This window comes from Rhipicephalus sanguineus, chromosome 10, assembly GCF_013339695.2.
Source record: "Rhipicephalus sanguineus isolate Rsan-2018 chromosome 10, BIME_Rsan_1.4, whole genome shotgun sequence".
Classification (NCBI taxonomy): domain Eukaryota; kingdom Metazoa; phylum Arthropoda; class Arachnida; order Ixodida; family Ixodidae; genus Rhipicephalus; species Rhipicephalus sanguineus.
The window spans coordinates 57,203,662-57,226,161 of NC_051185.1; the positions used below are offsets into that span (position 1 = coordinate 57,203,662).

A 22,500-nucleotide genomic window follows, 5' to 3' on the forward strand; every position below is an offset into this window, starting at 1 on the left:
AAAACAACAACAACACGGGGACATTACGTGAATTCAGCCTTGAGACCGTCCCCCTTTCCCGTGAGGATGCAAGCCGAATGGAGGGAAAACAGGCGGGAGCCGGGCCTCAACGAGGGGACCGCACACAACGCCCTTCACTTTGTTATAGCTTACGAATGCAAACGTAAGTACCGTGCAACCACCAGCACAAACACGTGCATTGAACGTACACAAATGAAACGACGGGAAATTTAGCAAACACGTTATTGTGACGGCTAGTGTTTAGCCGAAAAGAAAGTTTAGCCAACAAAAGTCAGCGAGTCGGCAACGCTAGCAACGCGCAAAATGCCCGTCGACACTAGCGGTATTGCTTTCAGTAGCTTAAATGCACACTTGATTTAACTTTTGTTGTAGGATTAAGTTATACGCGCATGAATGGATGATTTCAATCTTAAAAACGTGCATAGCTTCGCTCCCATAACAGTCACTAATACGGATAAGGGCGTCTTTCGTTAGGTGCCCTTAAAATGTCCTAAGGTGGGTCTTTGAAAGGTCGCTTTACCTTTTCTTTCACTTTACCTGAAGTTCTCCTACGAAAGGCCGCCTTTAGGCGTAAGGAAAGAAATGTTTGTGATTACGAGTGGGAGCTGCAAGTATAACCACTAGCAGCTCGCGATTGACGACTATGAAGTCTAAGCAACAGTTCGAAATAAGGCAACAATTTCGCGCAGTCGTGCGTTCACATTATTCCAATATTAAGATTTCCCACGGCGCATATGTCATCAAAAAGTTATGTTGGAGTAACGTGTGCCCTTCGCGCGACGGGCACGTGACGGCACTGGTGAAACAGTGAGAGCGCCCAAGGCGCAACGCGAAGCGGCAGACATATGCTGTTTTACCCATGCATTTACAGCGGACACAATTCTTCATAACTTACTTCTGGCAGCTGTGCCACAATTTCCTAATGCATGTTGCACGAACGATGTGATTTCGTGCATTAAGAAACGGCACAAAAATACATCGCACAGCACATTTGCACTGCGTACTACGTGCACCCGTGGGCACGGAGATGAAAACGTTTCCGTGTATTTTGAACCACGTATACAACACGCGAAAAATGCAATCACGGTTAGTTATCTTTTGTATTGTGTTCCGCGCGATGAAGCAAAACGCATTGAGCTGTACCAAGCGAGAAGCAATGAACCAAATGGTTCAGAGCAGACTCGCTTTTGTATTAATAAATGAAGTTAAGGCTGAAGGTAAACATTCATTAAGCTGCGGATGTAAATACATGACAAAATGTTCGTGAATGCATGATGTGCATTTTCACATCGCAGTCAAAGACTGACCTCCCTTGAACAACTTCACTAACTATTCCGCTAGATCTGCATAAATTGCTGTAAATTTCAATGACAGATTGATGAGACAAATATATAAGATCGCGCATTTCCTTCTTGCAGCGTTAGCACTCGCGTTTGAGCTATTTGTAGCAACGTACACACGATTTTTCTGTTCATATGTCGATACCGAAACTGAAACTGAGGTGGTGGTGGCGTGGTGGCGCTTGTGTCGCCAACATCGCCCTGTCGCTTTTTTTTTTCTTTCCAAAATGGCGGCGTCCTGCATTTCGTGTGTGCGTCGTAGTGTCGAGTTTTGTTCATGCGGTCGACCTTTACTGCGTTACCTCGCATTGTGTGGTGTGTTGCGGTTACTGACGTAAGCGCAAGTTCTTCACTGAGTATGATCCGCGGCACCGTGCAAATAGTCACCAGATGCCGGCCGTGCGACTCCGTTCTCTGCGACTCCTTTGTTCGGTGTGATCGAGGGACGTGATTCTTAGCTTTGGAGACCCTCTTTACACCGTGCCCTCTTCAACGTTTCCACACATCAGTGAGTAGCAGCACCGCAATCTTTACTCGACGGCACGCTCCGTGGGCCTAGAAAATGCCTTGACGTTCGAGCACTTCGGGAGCTATACCGGCGGACAGCCGGATGCGGGTAGCTTGGCCGTTCCTTGCTCTGCGCATCGCTTGAAAACCGGCGGTCATCCTGCAGTGCACGCTGCCAGCGTGCTTTCTTGCCAGAGGTGAGTGATTTTGAATGTTACGCTTCGTACGTTGTCAGTCGTTCTTATTGTAGTATGCGTTGTCGCTGAAGGAAATCGCATAACTTGTTGGTACCACATATCGTTGTTGTGTGCATGGTGCTTGCGCACGACGTTTGTCCAAGAGCGTAGTCAGTAGTTTATAAAGTTTTGGTAATTAGCTCGTGCGCACGCACTGCGCCATGTTAAAATTTGCTGAAAGGAGACATTTTTCTCAGACACACCATCGTCATGTGTTTTATGCGTGCAGTTTACACTTGTCAACTTACTGGGGTAAAGCAAAGAAATCGAAGCTTGATTTATTTCTTTCTTTTGAACGAACTCTAAAGGAATGATCTCCAGCCACCGTGTTGAGCCATGAGCCGTGTATCAGTACAGTGGGAGAAAGAAAGTGTATGTAGGGATATTTTCTTTAGGCGTGCATTTTGTGCGTCCTTAAGTAACGTGACCGTCAAAAGCGTTTAGGTTAGCACTCTTGGACATTGTTTGTCGTCTTTTAAGCAATAGCTAAGGTGGATTTGGTAAAGCAATTTTGCAGCATGACACTGTATTTAGTTTAGTCAGTTTGACCCATTTTTATGCGTGTTGACCTAATTTGGTAAGGCGTACTCTCATCTGAATTGCTATTGCTTTCGGCACTGTATGTGCGTTCGTGCATTGCAGTTACCTGTGACAGTGGTATTACGTGCAAAATTCGTGAGCACGGGGTGTTGCTGGCACCCCGTGTTCATGCATTTTTCATCTCTTCCAGCTCCCATCTTACCCTCAACTTCTGCCTTTATTGGATTGGTTATTGTTTCCTAACTTCTGCAGCTGTATAGCTTGTGGTAAGCACTCATCACTGTGTATGTGTGCTAGTGCGTTTATGTAAAACCATTCATACGCTATTCGCGCTCTACTGGTGGAGCGATAGGTGGACTGCAGTTTTCCATGACGCTGGTAAGTATCATAAAGCACCACTTAAACAGTGCTGTAATCGTACCCACGAACTAGAGCTCAGGCTCTGTTACGGCACCATAAATCTTATTTGCTAAAGTATGCTAAATTGCGTAAAGTATGCTATAAATGTGGTTGCACATTGTGTATGTTGCTAAGGGCACAAACAAGCCACCCTGCATCTAAGGTAGATAATATGGCACTCACATGGCTTGTTTCGTTGAACGTGCAACGTGGCATAGACCAGGAATGAAGCGCCGTGTCATCCAATTCTTCCCTCACCTATGCCGCGCTACACATTCAGCTGAATATGATAACGTAGCAACTCGCCCAACTTCCTGTGTTAATCCACTGACATGGCACAGTGAAACACTGGCATGCGGAGCTTTGTTGGATGTAAAAAGACATGTAGACCACAGAAATTCTGCAAAAACTCGGCAATTTTCATCAAGCACAAAGTGTATTTCTCATAAATTATGTTGAAGGCAGCAAAGCACATGCTGTTGACATTCATTCAGTAGAATTCATGGGAAAGTGTATTGAGCAATAATCACATGTACGATGAGGCTTTAAAAATTTCAGGTAACATTTATTCACATTTTCTTAGATGGGTAATTGTGGAATGCCCATTATAGCATGTGGCTGACAAGGATGGTGTTATTAGTGAAATATATTGACCTCCCTCATGTTATTTTCTGTCTAACACATAAGCTAATCAGTGCATAATGTGTTAGTTCCATGATGAACGAAGTTAAAAATATCCCTGTATTTGTCAGTCCCACTTATTATTCAGTGTATGGTTTGCGTGAGACCATGCCTGCTTGGCATAACCTCTGAGTTGACTGGTAACAGCCTTATTACACAACTTTCTCTCAAAGCCTGTCCTACCAGATTTCTTTGGCAACAAACCAGACCAAATTCTTGGCAATGCTTTAACAAAGAAATTGTTGCAGCCACCTCCCCTGCTGGTGATGACCATATGCAGCCAATGCTGATGTGAACCCGAGGGATTAACAAATGCAGGTAGGTCACAGCTCTGCTGTAAACAATTTTGACATTATTGTCACAGATCAAACTTGCGATTTATGTGTGACTACTCACATGTGGTGAGGTTCAATAAGTTTCATCTGCTACGCGCGAACATAGGAGCATGTAGGAGTGCTAATGTGGAGTAGGAATCTTCTATAATACATAGGACATATGTGCCACACATCAACATCAAATTTAAAATGCATTTAGATCTGAAGCAGCTCAATACTAAAGTGTGTCGTTTCATTTCTAGGTCTAGTTTAATCTATAACAACAACAACCTATATCAGGCACCAAAACAGCCAAATTTGTCAAGTCTAGAAACCGGTTACATTGTTGTGTTGCTGTTCCGTGTATTCCTGTGTATCAAGGATTATTCCTGTTTCCATTTGCATGTTCAGTAATGGCACCGCCCGTAATTCCTGCACTGATTCAAGGAAATAGGGCCACATTCAGGAAATTTGGCTTTCATGTATACAACCTTGTACAGCAAAGAGATTTGTGTGTTATTGCTAGAGGGTCATAATGAAGATAGCACAGAATACCACACACAAATACACACCATGCAGGGGCTAGCCAGAAAATTTGTTAATAGTAGCGGCCTTGCTATACTTCATGTTTTTGTGCATGTGTTCGTATGTGTGTGTGCGTTTATATGAACATGCAGCATTTCAAAATTTTGAGGGAGCTTGAAATCCCTCCTCCAGTTATGACAATCACGCCATGACTTGTGATGTTTTGTGTGCAATATTTCGTTCTTTTTTGCTGTTTTCATTTCAACATGTGTGAATGTTCCTGGAGCACCATTTTGAAGCTTTCCTACATATTCAAAGTTAGATGGTGTTCTCATGGCGCTCTCTTTTTATAATGCTACAGCACTTTTGGGCATACAGAAGCACAATTACACACACTATGACCCTTGTAACATTTTCCTTCTCATTGTGAACCAGTAGGCCTGCAATCAATCCTTGCTTTTGTTGTTGCATTGAACGTTACACATGCTCTGAACATTCTCTCCTAGAGTTGAATTTTCGTGGTACTTTGGCGACACCTCATGCCAGCGAGAGATACCCGTGGCATAAATGCATTTGTTGCAGATAGGCACACAAAAGCAATGCTTCCTGAGGCGTACAGTGCCTATCCATACTTTGTACACACATCTTCAAAGCCATATGATTTGGTCACAAATGCCACGTGGAACACGACAAAGAGATTCCTCCTATTGTGATCTCCCTGGTACCAGTGAGTGGCACCATGGTGAATGTTACCATACTATGAACTTCTTTAGCGTCGAAATTCGATCAAGGATGGAGATACCCTGTTAGAATCTATACCAGCCAGGCTAAACTTTTTTTAATGCATTGAGGGACACGTGCAAGGGATGCGGATTTGTTGAGTTTGACATCCCAGAAATTAACAGTAGCACATTTGTTCTTATAAAATGGTATTTTCGGTGGCCTCGAACCAAGCATTGGTGAGAAAACACATTCCACAAATACACAGCAGCAATGCACAGCAGGGTGATTCCACGAGAGATCAAACATGCCTGTCCGGTCGATATTTTTGTTTTGCCTGGGTTTTTTGTGTTATGTGGGCACACTCAAAGTGCAGTGAACCGAAAATTTTATTTCCAAGAAACGCTCCCAGCGTGGCAAAAAAATACTTGAAGGTGGCGGTGCGGGCCTCTTGTTTTTGCTCACGGCAATGTTTTCGGATTTCACGGCAGAATTTAACGCGAACTATGAATGACGTGTTGAAAATTTTTTTTCCTGGTTTTAAAATGCAATACTGTGAATTATATCCATGCATTTTTCATCCCGTTCTCAAAAGGAAGAAAATGTGAAAAAAATGGCAAACATGGTCGAAAAAAAAAAAAGTGTGCTAAGCTTGAGGCACCTTGGCGCCTTTCCTATTTCAAACAGAAATTTCAAAACAGTGTAAATATAGAAAAGAACCTTTGCAACATTTATACGGAAGATCATTTTCCTACGGGCAATGCAAAAAAAGAAAAAAATAGTTAAAGAAGCGAGTTTTTTCAAAAATAAAAAATCCGGTCTGAATTTTGACGGCAATTTTTTATTGAAGAGCGCTTCTGTCAATGAACACACGGTTTAATATCATATGACCTCATTTGCTTTGTTCACGAGATATAACGGTCCAAAATGACCCTTGCTGTGTGTGGTCACTTTAGTGCGACTGATGTTTATCAGCTTGCATTGTGCGTAAATCTCAGTTTTAATTATTCTGATGCAGCAAAACCATGCTCTGGTGGCTGTTCGTCAAGAAAAATATGTTCTCAGATTTTATTGGTGCCTAGCGTATGCGAAAGTGGGCTGCTGCCGCCCTCTAGAAGGTGAATAGGACTCTTTGTGGAACAATTTGGAGTCAATACTATCAATTCTTAAGTAGTGTCAAAACAATCCCCAACATTTCAGCTTATGAGAATGCCACATTCAGGCACTGCAGGAATGACCATTCTTTTAAGATATGGTGTCATTTTTTTATAGGCTAAGCGATGAGTCACTCACACACATTGCCTTGTGCATATGGTGCATCACTACAATTTTCCTTCTTGTGTTGTATTTTTAGAAATCTGCTAAAAGGAGAGGGCAAGCAAACTTGTTACGATGAGCAACAGCTATAACCTTCTTTTTACACTCTTTTTATGAAACTCGCTCTGTTATTGAAATGTTGCATTATTGAATAGCTACTCAGCCAGACATGATGAATGCACATTAGCTTGTGTGCTTATTAGTGTCCGGTTTCTTCAAAATATATTAAAAAAAACAAAGATGTATATTCTACAGAAAAGGCCGTCAATAGGTGCATCACATATACTTCATTTTGCCCATCAAACAACATGTCTTTTGCGACTCACTTCTGCGGAATCTGTGTGGAGGAAGCGTAATAATGAAAGACAGTTTTCTCGTTCAAAAAAAGTTATGTTTGTCTAGATAATTGTGCCTTGCATTTTATTTTGCTCATATTTGTTAACCACATTTGCATGCTTGCAATGCACAACTCAATCAGTAGTGTGCTTGATTGGGACTGCACTGGTTGGTGCAATATAAAAGGCAATAAAACAGCATTAGACAAGATGTGAAGATGACACACACGCCACTAGGAAACAAGGCAGTCAGAGCCAATGTGAACACTTTTCTAGGTCTTTGGCCTAAAATGAAGTATATGCAATAGCAACCTCCTCTCTACTAATACATATAAGCCAACGCAAAGAAAACTGGTGGCGTGGCCGACGTATCAATTTTATTTTGCACTTCTTTGTTGACTATGTCATTGCACTGTCGTAAGCAGCTATCTTGGCAATGGGGTTTAATAAAACTGTTCACCAGCTCGTCAACTTTGTCTCTGGTATTTAGCTGGGAGAGAGCGATAGCTTGAGCCATTTTCACAGCTGATTGGGGAAGTCATGTATGTACTGTGATCATCATTCAAAGCCGCATAACCTTTCTATGTCATCGACGTTTGTAAATATTAATCGTCTCACAGTTCCAGATGAAGTGCATTTATAAAGTTTTTTGCCCAGGTATTGTTATAAAAGTTGCACGCAGATAACCTAGTAGGCAACAGCCAAAATGCATTCTCACACACTGACGATGCATCTTGTCAAATTACTTATGTTTGTAGCTTGTGCATGCTTCAAGAATTATTTCTTGGAAACTTTTTAAAATATCTGACTAGCAGCTTATACGAGCTCGTGCTTTTTAACCTATATGCATTTTTATAGTAAAAACATTATTTGTATTGTTTTGTCTAATATTTTGTATTGCGTTTTTGCTCTAGATCTGCAAAGGAGCTGTCCTGAGGCACCATGCTTACTCAAGTCATGCAGCGAGAGTCAGGTAAGTATTATGTTTCACCTTCCTGCAGCTGTGTTCATGGTTCACTTGCAAAACTGTCATATTTTCATGAATTGGCAATGTGGGGACATTTTCTTCAAGACTGCGGTGAGCAGCAAATGGTCGTGCCACTTTTCACACCATCCTAAATTAAGGTAGGCATGCAAACACAGGGCACAAGAGAGAAATCGGGACAACAGAATTGCTGACTAACAGCTGAAGAAATGCAGAGCGGCTGAAAAGAAGGTAGACACAGACACTTACCTGCACACCGGGCATGGTGTGACACTGTGGCACTGTGGCAGATGTGGGGCTTTACGTGAGAGAAATGTGTAGGCATTTGATTCATTCTTTATACAAGTTATTCGACGGCTGCCTCAAGCATGCACTTCCACTGGTAATAATGTGCCAGGCATATCGATACTTGCGAATAGTAGCTTGCATTCATCGAATTTTGGTGTGCATATACACCCTCGACAATGCAAAGATAAATTAGTGTGGTAGCCACTGGTTTACCACCTCTTACGTTCCGTTAATCTCTGAATAACACAGCAGCCCATCTGTCCTATGTAGAAACAGCCACAGCTACAAAGAACTTTATAAACCAGAGCTACACAGCAATCAGTAAACTAGTGGGTGTGTCTTGCAAAAAAATATTTGAGTCTGCCTTTTGTCTATTCCCTGCTCATTATTTCTCAGTACAGTGGCGCAAATCTTACCTGGCCCATTGGCAGCCATAAGGGCAACATTAATGCCTTATCTACTTCCCACTTTCTTTAGCCTATGAGATAATCACTGAATGTAAGGAACACCTAAGACACGCTTGTTGCTATTGCTTTCTGCAACCACGTTCAGACGTAGCAAAATGTGCTTCTTTAAACATTGAGCTACCGAGGCTACTACAACGCAAGAATGACCTACATCTAATAGATGCCTAACCAGTTCATTAAAGCTGGTGCTCATTGTGTTCACACAGGACTTGGTGAGAAAATACTTATGGCATGACACAGCAATGTCAGTACTATTCCTTAGAAACTTAGAATGCTTGGATGAGAAGTTGAAAACAGTAGTTTGGAAGATCTAGGAGCAACCTGCCATCATACGTGGTTCCACAGAAACACTAAGGTAATGTCCTGAAATTGTACTATTCTGTCATTCTGAGCCAATTATTTAGTAACGTTCAGCCCTCGTTCAATTACATCAAATTGTCTATTCACTGAGGTAACCGCGGTTTCAAGTTTATCACCGCTACAAAAAATCAATCATGTAATTGTCCACGTAATGAAAAACCTCAATAATATATTTCTCTAAGGCCTCCTCTAAGCGATTGTCAACTGTGCTAAGGTATAAATCACTGAGAATTGGGGCATCTTTAAACCAATGCAAGTTCAATTCTGCGCATGTTACGCTGCGCATGTTACGGTTACCAATTTGAATCCATGGTTACCTCAATGATTGAACAATTTGAGTTAAATGGAGGATGGCCGAAGTTTACTGAAGCATTGCTTCAGAATGATAGTATACAAACTTTAGGCATTTCCTTAACATTTCAGGAAAACCAAGTTTGCTAGCAGTATTCTTCTGGATATTCAATACTGTTGTCAAACTTCAACTCCAAGCATTCTAAGCTTAGAAAAAACGCTATTTTCATGTCATGCTTAAACTCATCTCTCACCAGTCTGTACACAAAATGAAGGCCAGCTTTAACGCACAGGTTACGCGTCCATTAGATGCAGGTTATCCTCGTTTTGCAGTAGCCACTGTCACTGAACGTTTCAAGAAGCCGACTGTGTCACGTGCAAACATGGATGCAAAAATTAACAGTAACAAGCGTGCCGTAGGTATTCTTTACACTCATTGCTTATCTCACAGGCTAAAGAAAGTGGGAAGTGCATGCAGTGTCAATGCTGTCTTTACGGCTACGTAAGATTTGTGCCACCTTGCAGAGAAAGAATAAACAGATAATAGACAACAAGTGCACTAACATTTGTTTCGTAGAACACACCAGCAAATTTACCGATTGCCGTACAGGTGTGGTATAATGTTTCTCTTCGCTGTTGCTGCTTCTCCAAAGAGCAAATGGGCCGCTATGTTTACTAGAGATTAACGAAACATCAGGAGTCATAAACTGGAGGTTTACCATCTTATATAACCTTGCATTGTCGAGAGTGTAAATGCACGCCAAAATTCGATGAATGCGTTGTTTCATACAAGAGTGGAAATGTAAAACCCTGTAATGGTAGAAGCCTGGCATATCGATAGTAGTGGAAATGCATGTGTGAGCCAGCTGTCAGCTGACTTGCATGACGAACAAATCAGATTCCTGAAGTGTTATCTCTCACGTAAAGCTCCAAGTGTGCCGGATTGATAAGTGTCTCCCTATCCCTGCAGATGCGTGTAAAGGTATTTGTGTCCACTTTCTTTTGCACCACTGTATGCCTCTTCATTTGTTTGTTGGTGTTTGTGTTGACCCCACTTCTTTCTTGTGTCTGCGTTTGCATGCCTACCTTCATTTCAAGATGAATCATTACCAATTTTTTCAGCTTTCTGTCATTCTAAATATTCTTCACCAGCTTTGAATAGGTTAACATGAGTCCAGTATTGCCGTACGAACTGCAGAAATGAAGCTGAGCACGTGTGGTAGCCTTTGAACGGCATGTGAAAGCCCGAGATTTCTGTGTCATCATTGCATGGCACTTATATTCATACGTTCTAGCCAGCACATCAGCCCTCATCAAAAAGAGCACAGGACAAATCTACCTATATACCTTCTAATTGCAAAATAATCCAGATCTCGGAGTTCGTTTATAGTTCACAGTCAATCTATTTGAAATGAATTGCATGGTTGACATGACCTCGGAACTTATACATTTCTGTGACATTTGTGTGAAGACATCATCCAGCCATCACGTCGCTGTAGATACACAGTAAAGAGGCAACAATTCAACAAATGCACCCGTAAATATCTGAAAGGTGTTCTGAAAAACACAGTAATGCCGAGGCTTTTTGTAAGAAATGTTGTCTGTATACATATCACTGATATTAAATGAAAGGGTGGCAGGATTGCATTGTCACACAAAAGTATGTCATATGTATGGGTTCTGATGTTGTGTAAACTTGGTGATGTTTAAGAATGGTCGACAAAGTATATGTTCTCGTTGATCATTTAATACACTAGACAAGAACGAGGAAGAGACCAAAGCAACACCAGCAAAATTTCAATGATGAATCACTACCACCTTGCCCAACTGTCAGTTCTGATGGTGCCCTGATTAGAATCTTTAGGTCAGTAGATTATTACCTTTTCTTTATTGAGTGCTGATGGTTCGAGGCTGCGGCAAATGCGCTCACTTTCTACGAAAAAAGTCATGCTAGTTTGAATGTCACGTCTGCTGTTCTGAGCAATGAATGCATTCAAATTGGGTACCCTAGCATATAGGTCAGTGGCTGCTACACATGCTGGACATAAGCAGTCTGTTAGGCCAATTTTTTACTTCAGTTTGACCCATTCAGTGCTGGTGACAAATGGCATCAATGTTTGTTCCCTAAGACATCTGTTGAATATTGAACAAATATGCTGTGTCCATTTTGCATATCTGCCATTTCTCAGACTGATTTTGTCACATTTTTCCCTAGTTGCCATTATTTTTATCGCACTCAGCGAGTAATGCTGCTATTGTTTGGACGAAGAGGATGAAAAGCAATAGGCGAGCCCAGTTTTCGTTTAACACTACCATATGAAAAAACTAGTAATGGATTCAAAGAAAGCATGGGAAAAACAATTTAAACCTTTTTAATTGCGCTTTATGTCCATTTAATTTCATTCTTATGCTGCAGCATTCACAGCCATACAGTTAAACAGGACACTTATGATTAATGAAATTTGTAAGATATGGCCTGCCAGAGTAATCTATTTACTTAAGTATAAGTGCTCTGTAGTAATCGCATTGTGTTTGAGCATAGGAATATGAACAAAAAATATAAACAATTAGGACCATTCACCTTACTAGGATGACGTGGTTAGCTGTGCCTGTCCTCCACAAAGTTTTCTTAAACTTTCATGCCTTCCCATCGTGCCAAAAAAGGAAAGTTCTGCACGCAGCACATTCACGGCACACTAACGCAACATGCTCACACCATCTTGGACATGAAGGGCGTTAGCATACATTGTACCATCTTTTTCTGTGCTGTTTCATTTAGATTTGCGAACGAGTGCACTTGTATTGGCACAAACAATCTGTAGTGAATTGCATCTGATGCCAGCATATGTGTATGTGTATTTGTGTATGTGTATTTTTAAGTCTATTACAAGATATGAAAAAGAAGTTATTTCGAGGAGTGTCTCCCCTTAAAGGACACTAAAGTGAAACCTTAGATCAGTTTAGACAAATAAATTATTCTTTAAGATATGTAATGTCATTAATTTTACCTTCATAGGTAAATTAGTAGAAGAGGAAATTAAGGTCAGTGTTTAACTTGTTGAATTTCATGCTAAAACTCAGCACATACATGTCAACATGACGTTGCAAATATCACGTCTTTTATTGTATTTTGGCCACATTGGTTCACTAAAATTTTGTGAAACTTATGTTAAGATTTAGGTCTGTAGGAACACAATGTAAAGAATATTGCCCGTAGAGGTGCTGGCAAAATCTGATATCACGGAGAGCTGGTGTGGGAACGTCTGTGCAGCGTCGCCTCGTTCGGATGAGCACCGTTGAGATTCGGATGAGCACCGAATCTCAACGTATCGACAGTGCATGGCAATAGTTGTAAAGAAACCCCCAACGTCACGACACGTTCACGGCTTTTTTACGGGCTTATTATTTTTTCATTCCAGACATTTTCTGCACCAAAGACTGAATAAAAATTAGGGCACCTTCTGTGTTGCAGGGCAGTGAAGCCAATCTTCCGGATACTTTCAAAAAATATTTTTCTTTTATCTTGCGAATAAAGTGCCTTTAAATAGTTTTTTAGCTGTTTCGGGATACGTGAAATCAAATGGGCAAATAAAAAAATTGTATTTTTATAGTTTTTAACAAAAAACTCGGTAGGGAAAGAGTTGAAGTTGTTGCTTGCATATTTTTGTCAAAGATGGCTGGCATAAGAAATAGCAATATGGAGTCTCAAAGCGCACAGCAAGGACATCCGTTGACGTACTTTGTAGCTAATGGGGTTTGCACACCAGCCTTGGCAATGAACTACGTACTAGAACGTTACGGACATGTGGACTGATTACGTGCTGCCTTTTATTTGACTTGATATGGTTTAAGCTTTTGGTCAAAGCGATTGCAACTGGTTTCATTGATGTTATTGCTCCAAATTTAGTGAAAGCAGTTTATTTGTTTTTATTCAATTCTGTTGTAGCATGCCTGGAAAAGTACATCAAAGCACACCCCATCTGGCTGACTGCACTACCTCAAGGAAACTGCCTTTCTCCTATCTGCAAGTTCCTAAGAAGTTACTATATGAAGCAAGCCAGCAGGGCGTACGTGTTAGGCATGGCAGCATGGAGAACAATAAACATGAGTATTTGGTGCAAGATGCATTCATTGATTTTGTGCTGCATCAACATGTGGCTGCATGCTTGGCCACGTGTAGACACAGCAAGTAAACTCGTTAACCTCAATGGTAAAAGGTTATCTATAATCACGTTAAGAAGCACGATGTCTTATTTTTGTAAATAATTGCATAGCTCGACTTTGACTCAGGCATCCAACACCCATCGTTATCTACCCATTATCTGCCCATCACCCAGCATACACCCAGTATGTCCATCACCCACCGTCCACCCACCAGCCGTCCATCATCCACCATCTGTCCACCATCCGTCCATCATCCACCATCTGTCCACCATCCGTCCATCATCCACCATCTGTCCACCATCCGTCCATCACCCACCATCTGTCCACCATGCGTCCATCATTACCCAGTACCATAATCCACCAAGATGATGGGTAGTGGGTCCCATCATGCCCACCATTGTGCAAATTTTCAATAGGGGTCTGTCTGTCTGTCTGTCTGTCTGTCTGTCTGTCTGTCTGTCTGTCTGTCTGTCTGTCTGTCTGTCTGTCTGTCTGTCTGTCTGTCTGTCTGTCTGTCTGTCTGTCTGTCTGTCTGTCTGTCTGTCTGTCACCCGATTCTGCCACCCGGCCAAAGTTTAACCACTTGCTGAACGTCCAGCCATCTTGAACTGGTACGGCCGTTCATACTTGTGAACATTGAGTTGAGTTTATTGAGTTTATTGGTGACCTAAGGGTTAGTTACATAATACGTGTATACAGATGAGGGTCCCAGAGTATAAATACTGAAAACGGGACCCTCATAGTCGATCAAAAAGCAAATATTACGCATATCTGAGGTGCAACATCAATACGTAAGCATTAGGTGGTGTGTTCCTTTACTAGAAAATACATAGAGGAGTAATTCTAAAGACCCTAATGTTTCTTAGGTTGCTCTGAAAATGCGACGCTATGAGCCAGATGCGGCGGTTCAACATAGAGGAGGAGGACTCGTGTAGTACGGCCGGCACAAGACTATCGTCTTTCGACGACATTTGCAGCGATGCACGCAGATACGCGGCCAATTTTTTTCCCATTGAATCTATTTATAAGGATGTACATAATTGTTCCTTATCGAATGCAGCTTTCTGAACGACTACTACGAGACGACGGCGTCCAAAGACCGACAGCTAACGCACTCCACAGCCGAGCAGGAGTACGAGAGCCGCACGGCCAGCCCGATCGATGCGTACAACACCATCAAGCGCCTGTCCGTCGACTGGAACGAGATCGTGCATCAGTTCCGGGAACCCGACTGGATTGGTGAGAGTTTCGTTTATTCGAAATAGTGACGGTTACAAAAAGTTTGCCAATTAGCAAGAAAAAATAAAAAAAAAGTTCACAGTTTCACAGCAAGGGCGAAGCAACGAATGCGATACACGAGTGTTACACGAAGTGAGGCTGGCAGCTAACTGTTTTGTATACGATCTCGCGTAACCACAAAACGCTGGTGTAAGAAAATACGGCCGCTCCAGGGAGAGATGCTCTCCGCATAGTCACTTCGCGTTGAGAGCGCAGCACGTAGAAGGGTATTCGCCTTTTCGGTTGGTTTCAAGATTGCGATGGCAGCAGCAGGTGTTGCACCCAAGAAACTTCCGGTCTCTTCAATTATCACTCTCTAACGCCGAAGCAGAAAGCGTGCTTTTGAAGTTGTGCCAGAGTAAAGCAATACTCTTTTTCCGCTTTCAGGTAAAAAGAAAGCGCTGAAAGTGAAGGACTAACTCTTATAATGTTGTGTGTGCAGCTTAGAAAAATATTTATTTAAAATATTTGGCCAGACACAGGGAGAAAAGTGTTGAAAATGTGCCGGTTACATGCTAAGGCTTTTGTTCCTCGCCAACGCTACTCGGCTACGCCGCTGCACAAAACCGGAAGCCGTCCAGCAGCTTTGTTTGTAAAGAGCCGCCCGCTGTGATGGCTTTCGAGATAGCGCGCGCGACCGCGCCCTTAGATTGAAAGTTTAAAGTGGCTGCTCGCACGACAACGCAGCGCTTCTTCTATCGTCTTTAGACGACATTTGCAGCGAAGCACGCAGATACGCGGCCAATTTTTCATGGTCGTTAAAGATGGGCGGGGCGTTTCCTGTCTGCTTAGACGGCAGGCTTCCCGAGCGGGGTGATGTTATCGCATGCACCCTCCGAGCGACGGAAATGGGGGTTTGATCTCTGCTTCGGCCGCGTTCGTTGCCCCCGCTCGCGCGTTTTTACCCGCGGTAGAACATACAATGCGCGGGGGGATCTTATCAATTTGGACTTCATACCGCAAGGACATGACGGCGACGGCAAAAACCCGTCGAGACTGTCCATATAATTGCTATCGGAATAAAAACTGGGGCAGCTACGCACTAGTGGTGCGAAGACTGACGAAACAGCTGAGCTGCTACCTCAGTCTATACTATGCTCAACTATACTATACTATACTATACAGCTGTACTATGCTCAACAAGACTATGCTATGGTTTACCCTCTCCCCTCCTTTCACTTCTGCTCACTTTCACTTTCCTTTCCTACCCTTTTGCTATGCTATACTATACTATACTATACTATACTATACTATACTATACTATACTATACTATACTAAACTATACCATACAAGGCTATGTTATGTTTATTTATTTCTCTTTCTTTCGTTTTCTTTCCTTTTTTATTATTTTATTTATTTCTTCTCCTCTCCTCCTACTTTCCTTCCTCCAACGCGCTGCTGGGTGACGCGACATAACATATAAGGTAGAGGACGTTCATGAGGATGATAGCTGTTGTGCATGATACAGTATTTTTCCTCCGGCTTAAACAGCTTCGCTGTTGAAAAAGAAAGCTCAGAGCTTCGCCGCAAGGGCCAAGCAATTAATGAAGGCGATAGAAACAAACTTGAATGTTATACTATGTAAGGATAGCAGCTAACTTTTCGAGGATACCGTCTGGCGTAACATGAACGAAACGTTGGCATAAGGTCATTCTTTGTGTCCGTGTTTCCACGTCTTACCTTCTTTTATGATAGATAGATAGATAGATAGATAGATAGATAGATAGATAGATAGATAGATAGATAGATAGATAGATAGATAGATAGATAGATAGATAGATAGATAGATAGATAGATAGATAGATAGATAGATAGATAGATAGATAGATAGATAGATAGATAGATAGATAGCATGCATATTGCAAAGTGGCGATTGAAGGACGCAAAAAGGAAGAACAGCAACCCGCTAGGTGTACCATAACAGCTCCGCAAGTTCTGCTACTTGCGGAGTTGTACTCAGCCTACTGGCGACTCATACCGGGTGGTCCCTCGAGGACAAAGACTCCCTATTACAAGCCGCTTTCGGACCGAAGGCCCCAGAAGACGATTAGTGCGTTAGCCGCACAACCATCCGCGCACACAGCTAACCACCCCTGGGGACGGCCGACCGTGTAACGCGCACAGCTCCAGCGTTTTTTACACGCTATACAAGCTCCTCAGCCGCTTGAGCCACCCGGCCTCGTGGCCGACGGACAAACACACTAAGCGAGCAAGTGAGGCCCGGGTCTTGCCCTGAAGTTTAACAACCTGGACGCATATCAACTCCACCGGAGTGCACGTGTGTGTAGCTTTTATCCCGTTGTAGCTTCGGTCTTCGGTGCGACCTTTGTTAAGCTTTATGCTCGGTCTTATTGCACTACACGTACACACACACTCCTCCCATCGCCCTGCCATCGATGACAATCCACGCTCGTACGAGTGAAGAAACTGTGACAATGACTCTGGTGATGTCAAGTAGTATTTTGGAGGCTTATATGTAGTGCGATCTTGAGTCCTTCTTCCTGAGTTAAGGTTCGAAAGATTTTTTATCGAAATAAAAAATTAAAGCGAGTGCCGCGTGTGTGAAATCTGAGTAAACAGCGGAGATGGCAGGCAAGCGCCACCACCTGGCAAACTCAGGCTGAGTTCTTTCTTATCTTCCTCCATCTTCTTCTTCCTTCTTTCTTTATTCTTTCTTTCTTTATCTCTTTCTACGTCATCTTCGTCTTCTTGTATCTACTTTCTTTCATCTTTCTTTCTTTGTATCATCTTTTATTGCCCTCTGTCCTCATTTCCCTCCTCCTAACCCTCCTCCTCAGCCTCACTTCTCTTTCCCGCCTCTGCTATGCTATACTGTACATGGCTGTTCTATGGTTTACCCTCTCACCTCCTCCTTTTTATCCTCCTTTCCCTCCTCCTCCTCCTCACTATAACAACAGTCTTCCTCATTCCGACTTCCGTTACCCATCCCATTGCTAAACTGCACTATACAAGAGTATGTCATGATTTGCCCTCTCCCCTCCTCCTTTCCTTCCTTCTCACCCTCACGTCACTCTTTTTATTTATTTATTTGGATACACTAAGGGCCCGGTGGGCATTACATAGGGGGGGATTAATTGGAAGTGAAAGATAGTCATCTTCATTCCTCATCTTCAGTTCGTTTTGCCACCCCCTTGCTATATTATGGCTCTGTATCTATCTAAAACTTTATTTGGTCCTGAGGAGGGGATGGCCTCTTACGGGCCCTCGTCTGCGGGCCGCGCCCACGACGGAACCGGGAGTTGAAACTCGACGGCCAGGTCGTGAGCCCTCTGACGGCTCGAAGTTGGTCGTCCTCGTGGGGACTTGTGAGGAGTGTGTCCCAGCTCCTTTTCTGTGGTTGGAAACCCGTCGTCCGCGCGCAACTCGGGGCATTGCCACAGCATGTGTGGTAAATTGCATCGCAGTATGCCGCATCGGGGGCATCCTGGCCTTAGTTCGCTTATGAATCTTGCATAAACTACCGGTGAGGAATATGCTTCTGTCTGTAGGAGACGGAAGGATAGTGATTGTGGTCGTTTTAGTCGAGGATGAGGTAACGGAAACTTTCGCCGTTCGAGACGATAGTGCTGACAAATTTCATTATAGGTCTGGAGTTGGTTCCGGAGCCATTTCTCGCCCTTGGGCCATGGGCCGCCCTCTCTCCTGACGCGGCGAGTAAGGTCTCGCGCCTGGGAGTGGGCAAGCTCGTTGGCGTTTGGGACGAGGGGGTGGGCGTCGGAGCCCATATGGCCCGCGAACCAAATTAAGTGCTCGGTGTCAGTCCACGCGGCACGCGAGAGCACGCTGGCTGCTTCTTTACAGACCGAGCCCACACGGTAGGCCTGGGCCGCGGTTCGGGAATCGGTGTAAATTGTAGTGCGGGTTGTGTTCGCCATTGCTAATGCGATTGCTACCTGTTCTGCGCGGTCAGGGTCCGAGTTTCGGAGCGTAAGTGCTGTGAGGAGTTCTCCTTGTAGCGAAGTTACAGCTGCTACATAGTGCTCATAGTTGGGGTATTTTGCGGCGTCTACAAAGGCGACCCTATGCTCCTATAGGAGCTGCTATAGGGTATGTGCCAAGCAGCTCCTATAGGAGCTGCTTGGCGCATACACGCAGAGTCTTCCGTCTACGACAGCGGGCTTACTCCGAGCTTAGACAGCTCTGCTGTTGCAATAAATCACGGAATCGTGGCCATTTGTGGCGGCGGTTACTCCTTTTCACTTTTCTGTGGAGATAAAAAAAAACTCAGTTTCGCCGCAAGGGCGAAGCAGTGAATGCGATCTCAACGAATTGGAATGTTATACTTGGGGCTGACTCCTTTAGGATCCGATCACGTGTAACTTAAAGAAAGCTATCGTAAGGTGTATTAATACGGCCGCTTGAGGGAGCGAAGCGGTTTTTGTGCTGTCCGTCGCCTCAACGCGAAGTAAACGGTGAGAGCACAGTATGTGCAAAGCTATGAGCCATCCACTGATGTCTGCCTAGAAGCGCACGCGACTGCACCCTTTTGATCAAATTTCGCAGGTCCTACCCGAGCAACGCAGCGTTTTACAGAGAAGTTGTTTTACTATAGTCGATGCAACTTAGCAGTCCGGAGATGCCCCGCCCAGACGACGGAAGCGCGACAGCCGATCGCCTCCGCGACTAAAGAAATAGTCCCGCTCATGCCCTTGGCAATGTTCTCTGAAGAAGTCACCGGCCGTCCGGCTCACGACGTCAGTCTAGAGTGCGCGCCCCTTGGTGAAGGCTTGTGTGCATCCGCTTTTGAGCAGGAATTGCCGCAGATTTCTAAAGTTTTATCCGACTATCGGAAAAAAAAAAAATTCGTCCGTCCTATGTACGCAAACACTCCTAGCGTGCATGTGCCACAGATATTGGACAAGCTTCACTACTCACCACTGGTCCACTAGAAATTAGGAAGGGAACACGCGGGCAGCTAAAACCAATTAAAGTTTCTGGACAGGCGTGACCAGTAATCGAGAAAAGCTTTAATGAACCGCTGTGATAAACCCAGTGATAAACACCGGGGCCTGACGTTTCAATTTCGCTCGTTCACCATATATACGGAGTGACTGGGTGGCGATTTTTCTCTCTCCCTCTTTATTTCCCTCTCCACCTTTGCTCAAATTACTAGAGACGTGCCTCACTGGAACCACATGGCTACTCGCACGCGCCGATTTACGCGGAGGGTCTCAATACAATAATGACGAAATAGGTTGCCCACCTAGTTAATCCGCTTACATGTGACTAGTGACGAAATTTCGGGTCTTTTAGAAGAAATTATTTTAAAATGTAACTCCCCAATAACCTCGGGTGATGAGATGAAGCATCAAATAAATAACCTTCTCTGTTTTCTTTTTGTGGTCATAGCGATATAGGGGCACCATAGTCGCATTTTTGCCGTCGCCGTCATGTTCCGAATAAAGTCCATATCGCTAACGTCGCCCCACGCGTCGAATGTTCTAACTGCGAGCTAAAGCGCGCGGGGGCTGCTGACGGTTGCGCCGGTCGTCAGCCGCCCCGGCACGCGAACAGAAATGGAACGCGCCGGACGTCTCCGGGGCGCGAATGGCGCTTAGAGGGGTGCCGGAGGGAAATGGCCTGCCTCCGGCAAAAATGCGTGGTTTGACCAACAAGGCGTGGTCGCGCGCGCCGTATCTTTAGAAAGGTATAAACAGACGGCTTATAAATCTGTATGCGTTGTACTTATACATTTGTAAGCAAGCTTCGTAACACCGTTCGTGACGTCGCTCGTGACATGAAAGTATCCGGGCTCTGCGCTAAAGCGAAGGTATGTAGGTAGAGGTAGGTGATTGTTACTAAGACAAAAAGACTTAGATGCCTCATCAAACGTGAAAATTGACCGTCGGAGGCGTCAACACGAGTGATGTAAAAAATTATCACATGGTGACGTCACCACGTCTCAGCCCGTGCCCTACTAGCCTCCACTTTACCCCGTAACAATATGAAGTCATCATCACGTCACAAATGGCCGAAATTTATGACGTCATTATGGCGTGGTCACATGACATCATCGTTTGGTCAAAGCTGGGCCAATAACGGAGGCAGTGAAAAACCATTTATGTGCAGAAAGTTTTCGGAGGAGGGCGGAGGAGGATCAATACATTGACTGAGAAGAAACCGAACAAGTTGGCTTTCGCCTTCGAGTCGTCTTAAGTGAATGTGTAAGGGACCCTGTGAATTTATTGTTTATCGGGACAAAACAGACTCCCTAAAGGCTGCAACTGTATTTAGAATGCTTATAGCCACCCATAGAAACACGGCCGGCGTTGCCGGGAATCGTACCCGCACCCTCCTCGACTTAAGAAACACAACTGGTTAGCCGCAGAGCTATACCACGGCGTGTAAAAGTGCCTACAAGCGTCTTAACACCTAAAGCGCACAGTAGAGACAGGAACACAAAGATACAATGAGGACACTGCGCTAACTTTCAACAAAGCATTTATTTACGAAGCAGTCACGTGAAAAATATAGGAATGACGCATGGAGGGGTGCTACTGCTATATTCTTTAGTACCTACAAGCACTGACCGCTGTTTAAACAGGTGAACGCACTGGTGCGACCCCCACCACCGCCGCAGCATTGCTGCAGACAAGAAAGTGGGCGTGGCACGTCACGTCCTTTACGGCCTTCTAATGGCGCGAAGCACGTTTTTCGATTGTGTTCCCTACCTCATCGCCAGCGCCGCGCGTGAGCGTCGAACGTCGTTCAATTCACTCTATGGGAGACTGTGCTAGAGATTAATGTTCGACGAAGCACTATACACTCGCGTGAAGCTTGTGCATACAGTTGCATTCAAACGACGTGAATGGCTATTAGGCAACGCAGGAGGAGCGTATATCTTTCTATTCGCTAATGAATAACAGCAGCGTAACTCGGTAGATCTAGGACAGACAGGTGAGCAGCTCGGGCACCTTTAACGTTATTTTTCTACCCCGTCACCTTTGCCTCTGTGTCCATAAAGAATGAAGAAGAAGAAAATGCATTCATCCGATGATCGGAGGCCTAGTCTCTACGCTTTAGAACGCTGTCACTGGCCGCTGCATTCGCGTGGCCCCAATTTAGTGATCGTACAATCTACTGGTGTGTTTTAAAGTACAGGGTATATTATACGAATTGTCCTTTACTAGGTCATGATATAGTGCAGATACAAAAAAAAAAAACAATCGAGTCAAATCGTTGCCCCTTGCAGAGATCGAGAGGCTGATGCTGGAGGCCAACGACACGTTTCCGCGCCAGAGCGACCTCCTGGACGCTGGCGAGGCCCTCATACGAATCCAGAAGACGTACCGTCTCAACCTCACCGACATGGCCAGGGGCGTCATCATGGGCCACAAGTCAACCGCGCAACTGACTGGTACGAATGTCACAACCTGCTATCTTGCCTTAGATAACATGACAAATTGATTGATTGATTGATTGATTGATTGATTGATTGATTGATTGATTGATTGATTGATTGATTGATTGATTGATTGATTGATTGATTGATTGATTGATTGATTGATTGATTGATTGATTGATTCATTCAAGACAACTCATAGAGTTGCCCGCAGGTCAGGGCGAAAGAAATTTACTGGCAGCCCGACGAACGGAATAATATCGATGTTCTTCCAGTTTTGGTGGAGTTCCTTTTTCCTTCTTTTTTTCTTTTTTTTATTTCATTTTGCTCTTTTTGGTGCAGGTTAACCATTGTGTTTCAGCTAAGAA

General features: G+C 43.9%; 1 protein-coding gene and 1 long non-coding RNA gene across 2 annotated transcripts in view; both read left to right on the forward strand.

Moving 5' to 3' along the window:
* The window catches only part of LOC119371903 (prolyl 4-hydroxylase subunit alpha-2), a 61,060-nt gene that overhangs the window by 13,400 nt on the left and 25,160 nt on the right, over positions 1–22,500 (forward strand). Inside the window, exons 2-3 of the mRNA XM_037642359.2 lie at positions 14,551–14,729; positions 21,983–22,147. Of these exons, the coding sequence (XP_037498287.2) occupies positions 14,551–14,729; positions 21,983–22,147 (344 nt within the window). The remainder of the gene's footprint in view (positions 1–14,550; positions 14,730–21,982; positions 22,148–22,500) is intronic.
* LOC119371904 (uncharacterized) lies at positions 1,617–13,417 on the forward strand. The gene is made up of 4 exons (XR_005179335.2): positions 1,617–2,065; positions 3,973–4,042; positions 7,850–7,908; positions 13,273–13,417. It is a non-coding gene; the product is annotated as an uncharacterized LOC119371904 (long non-coding RNA).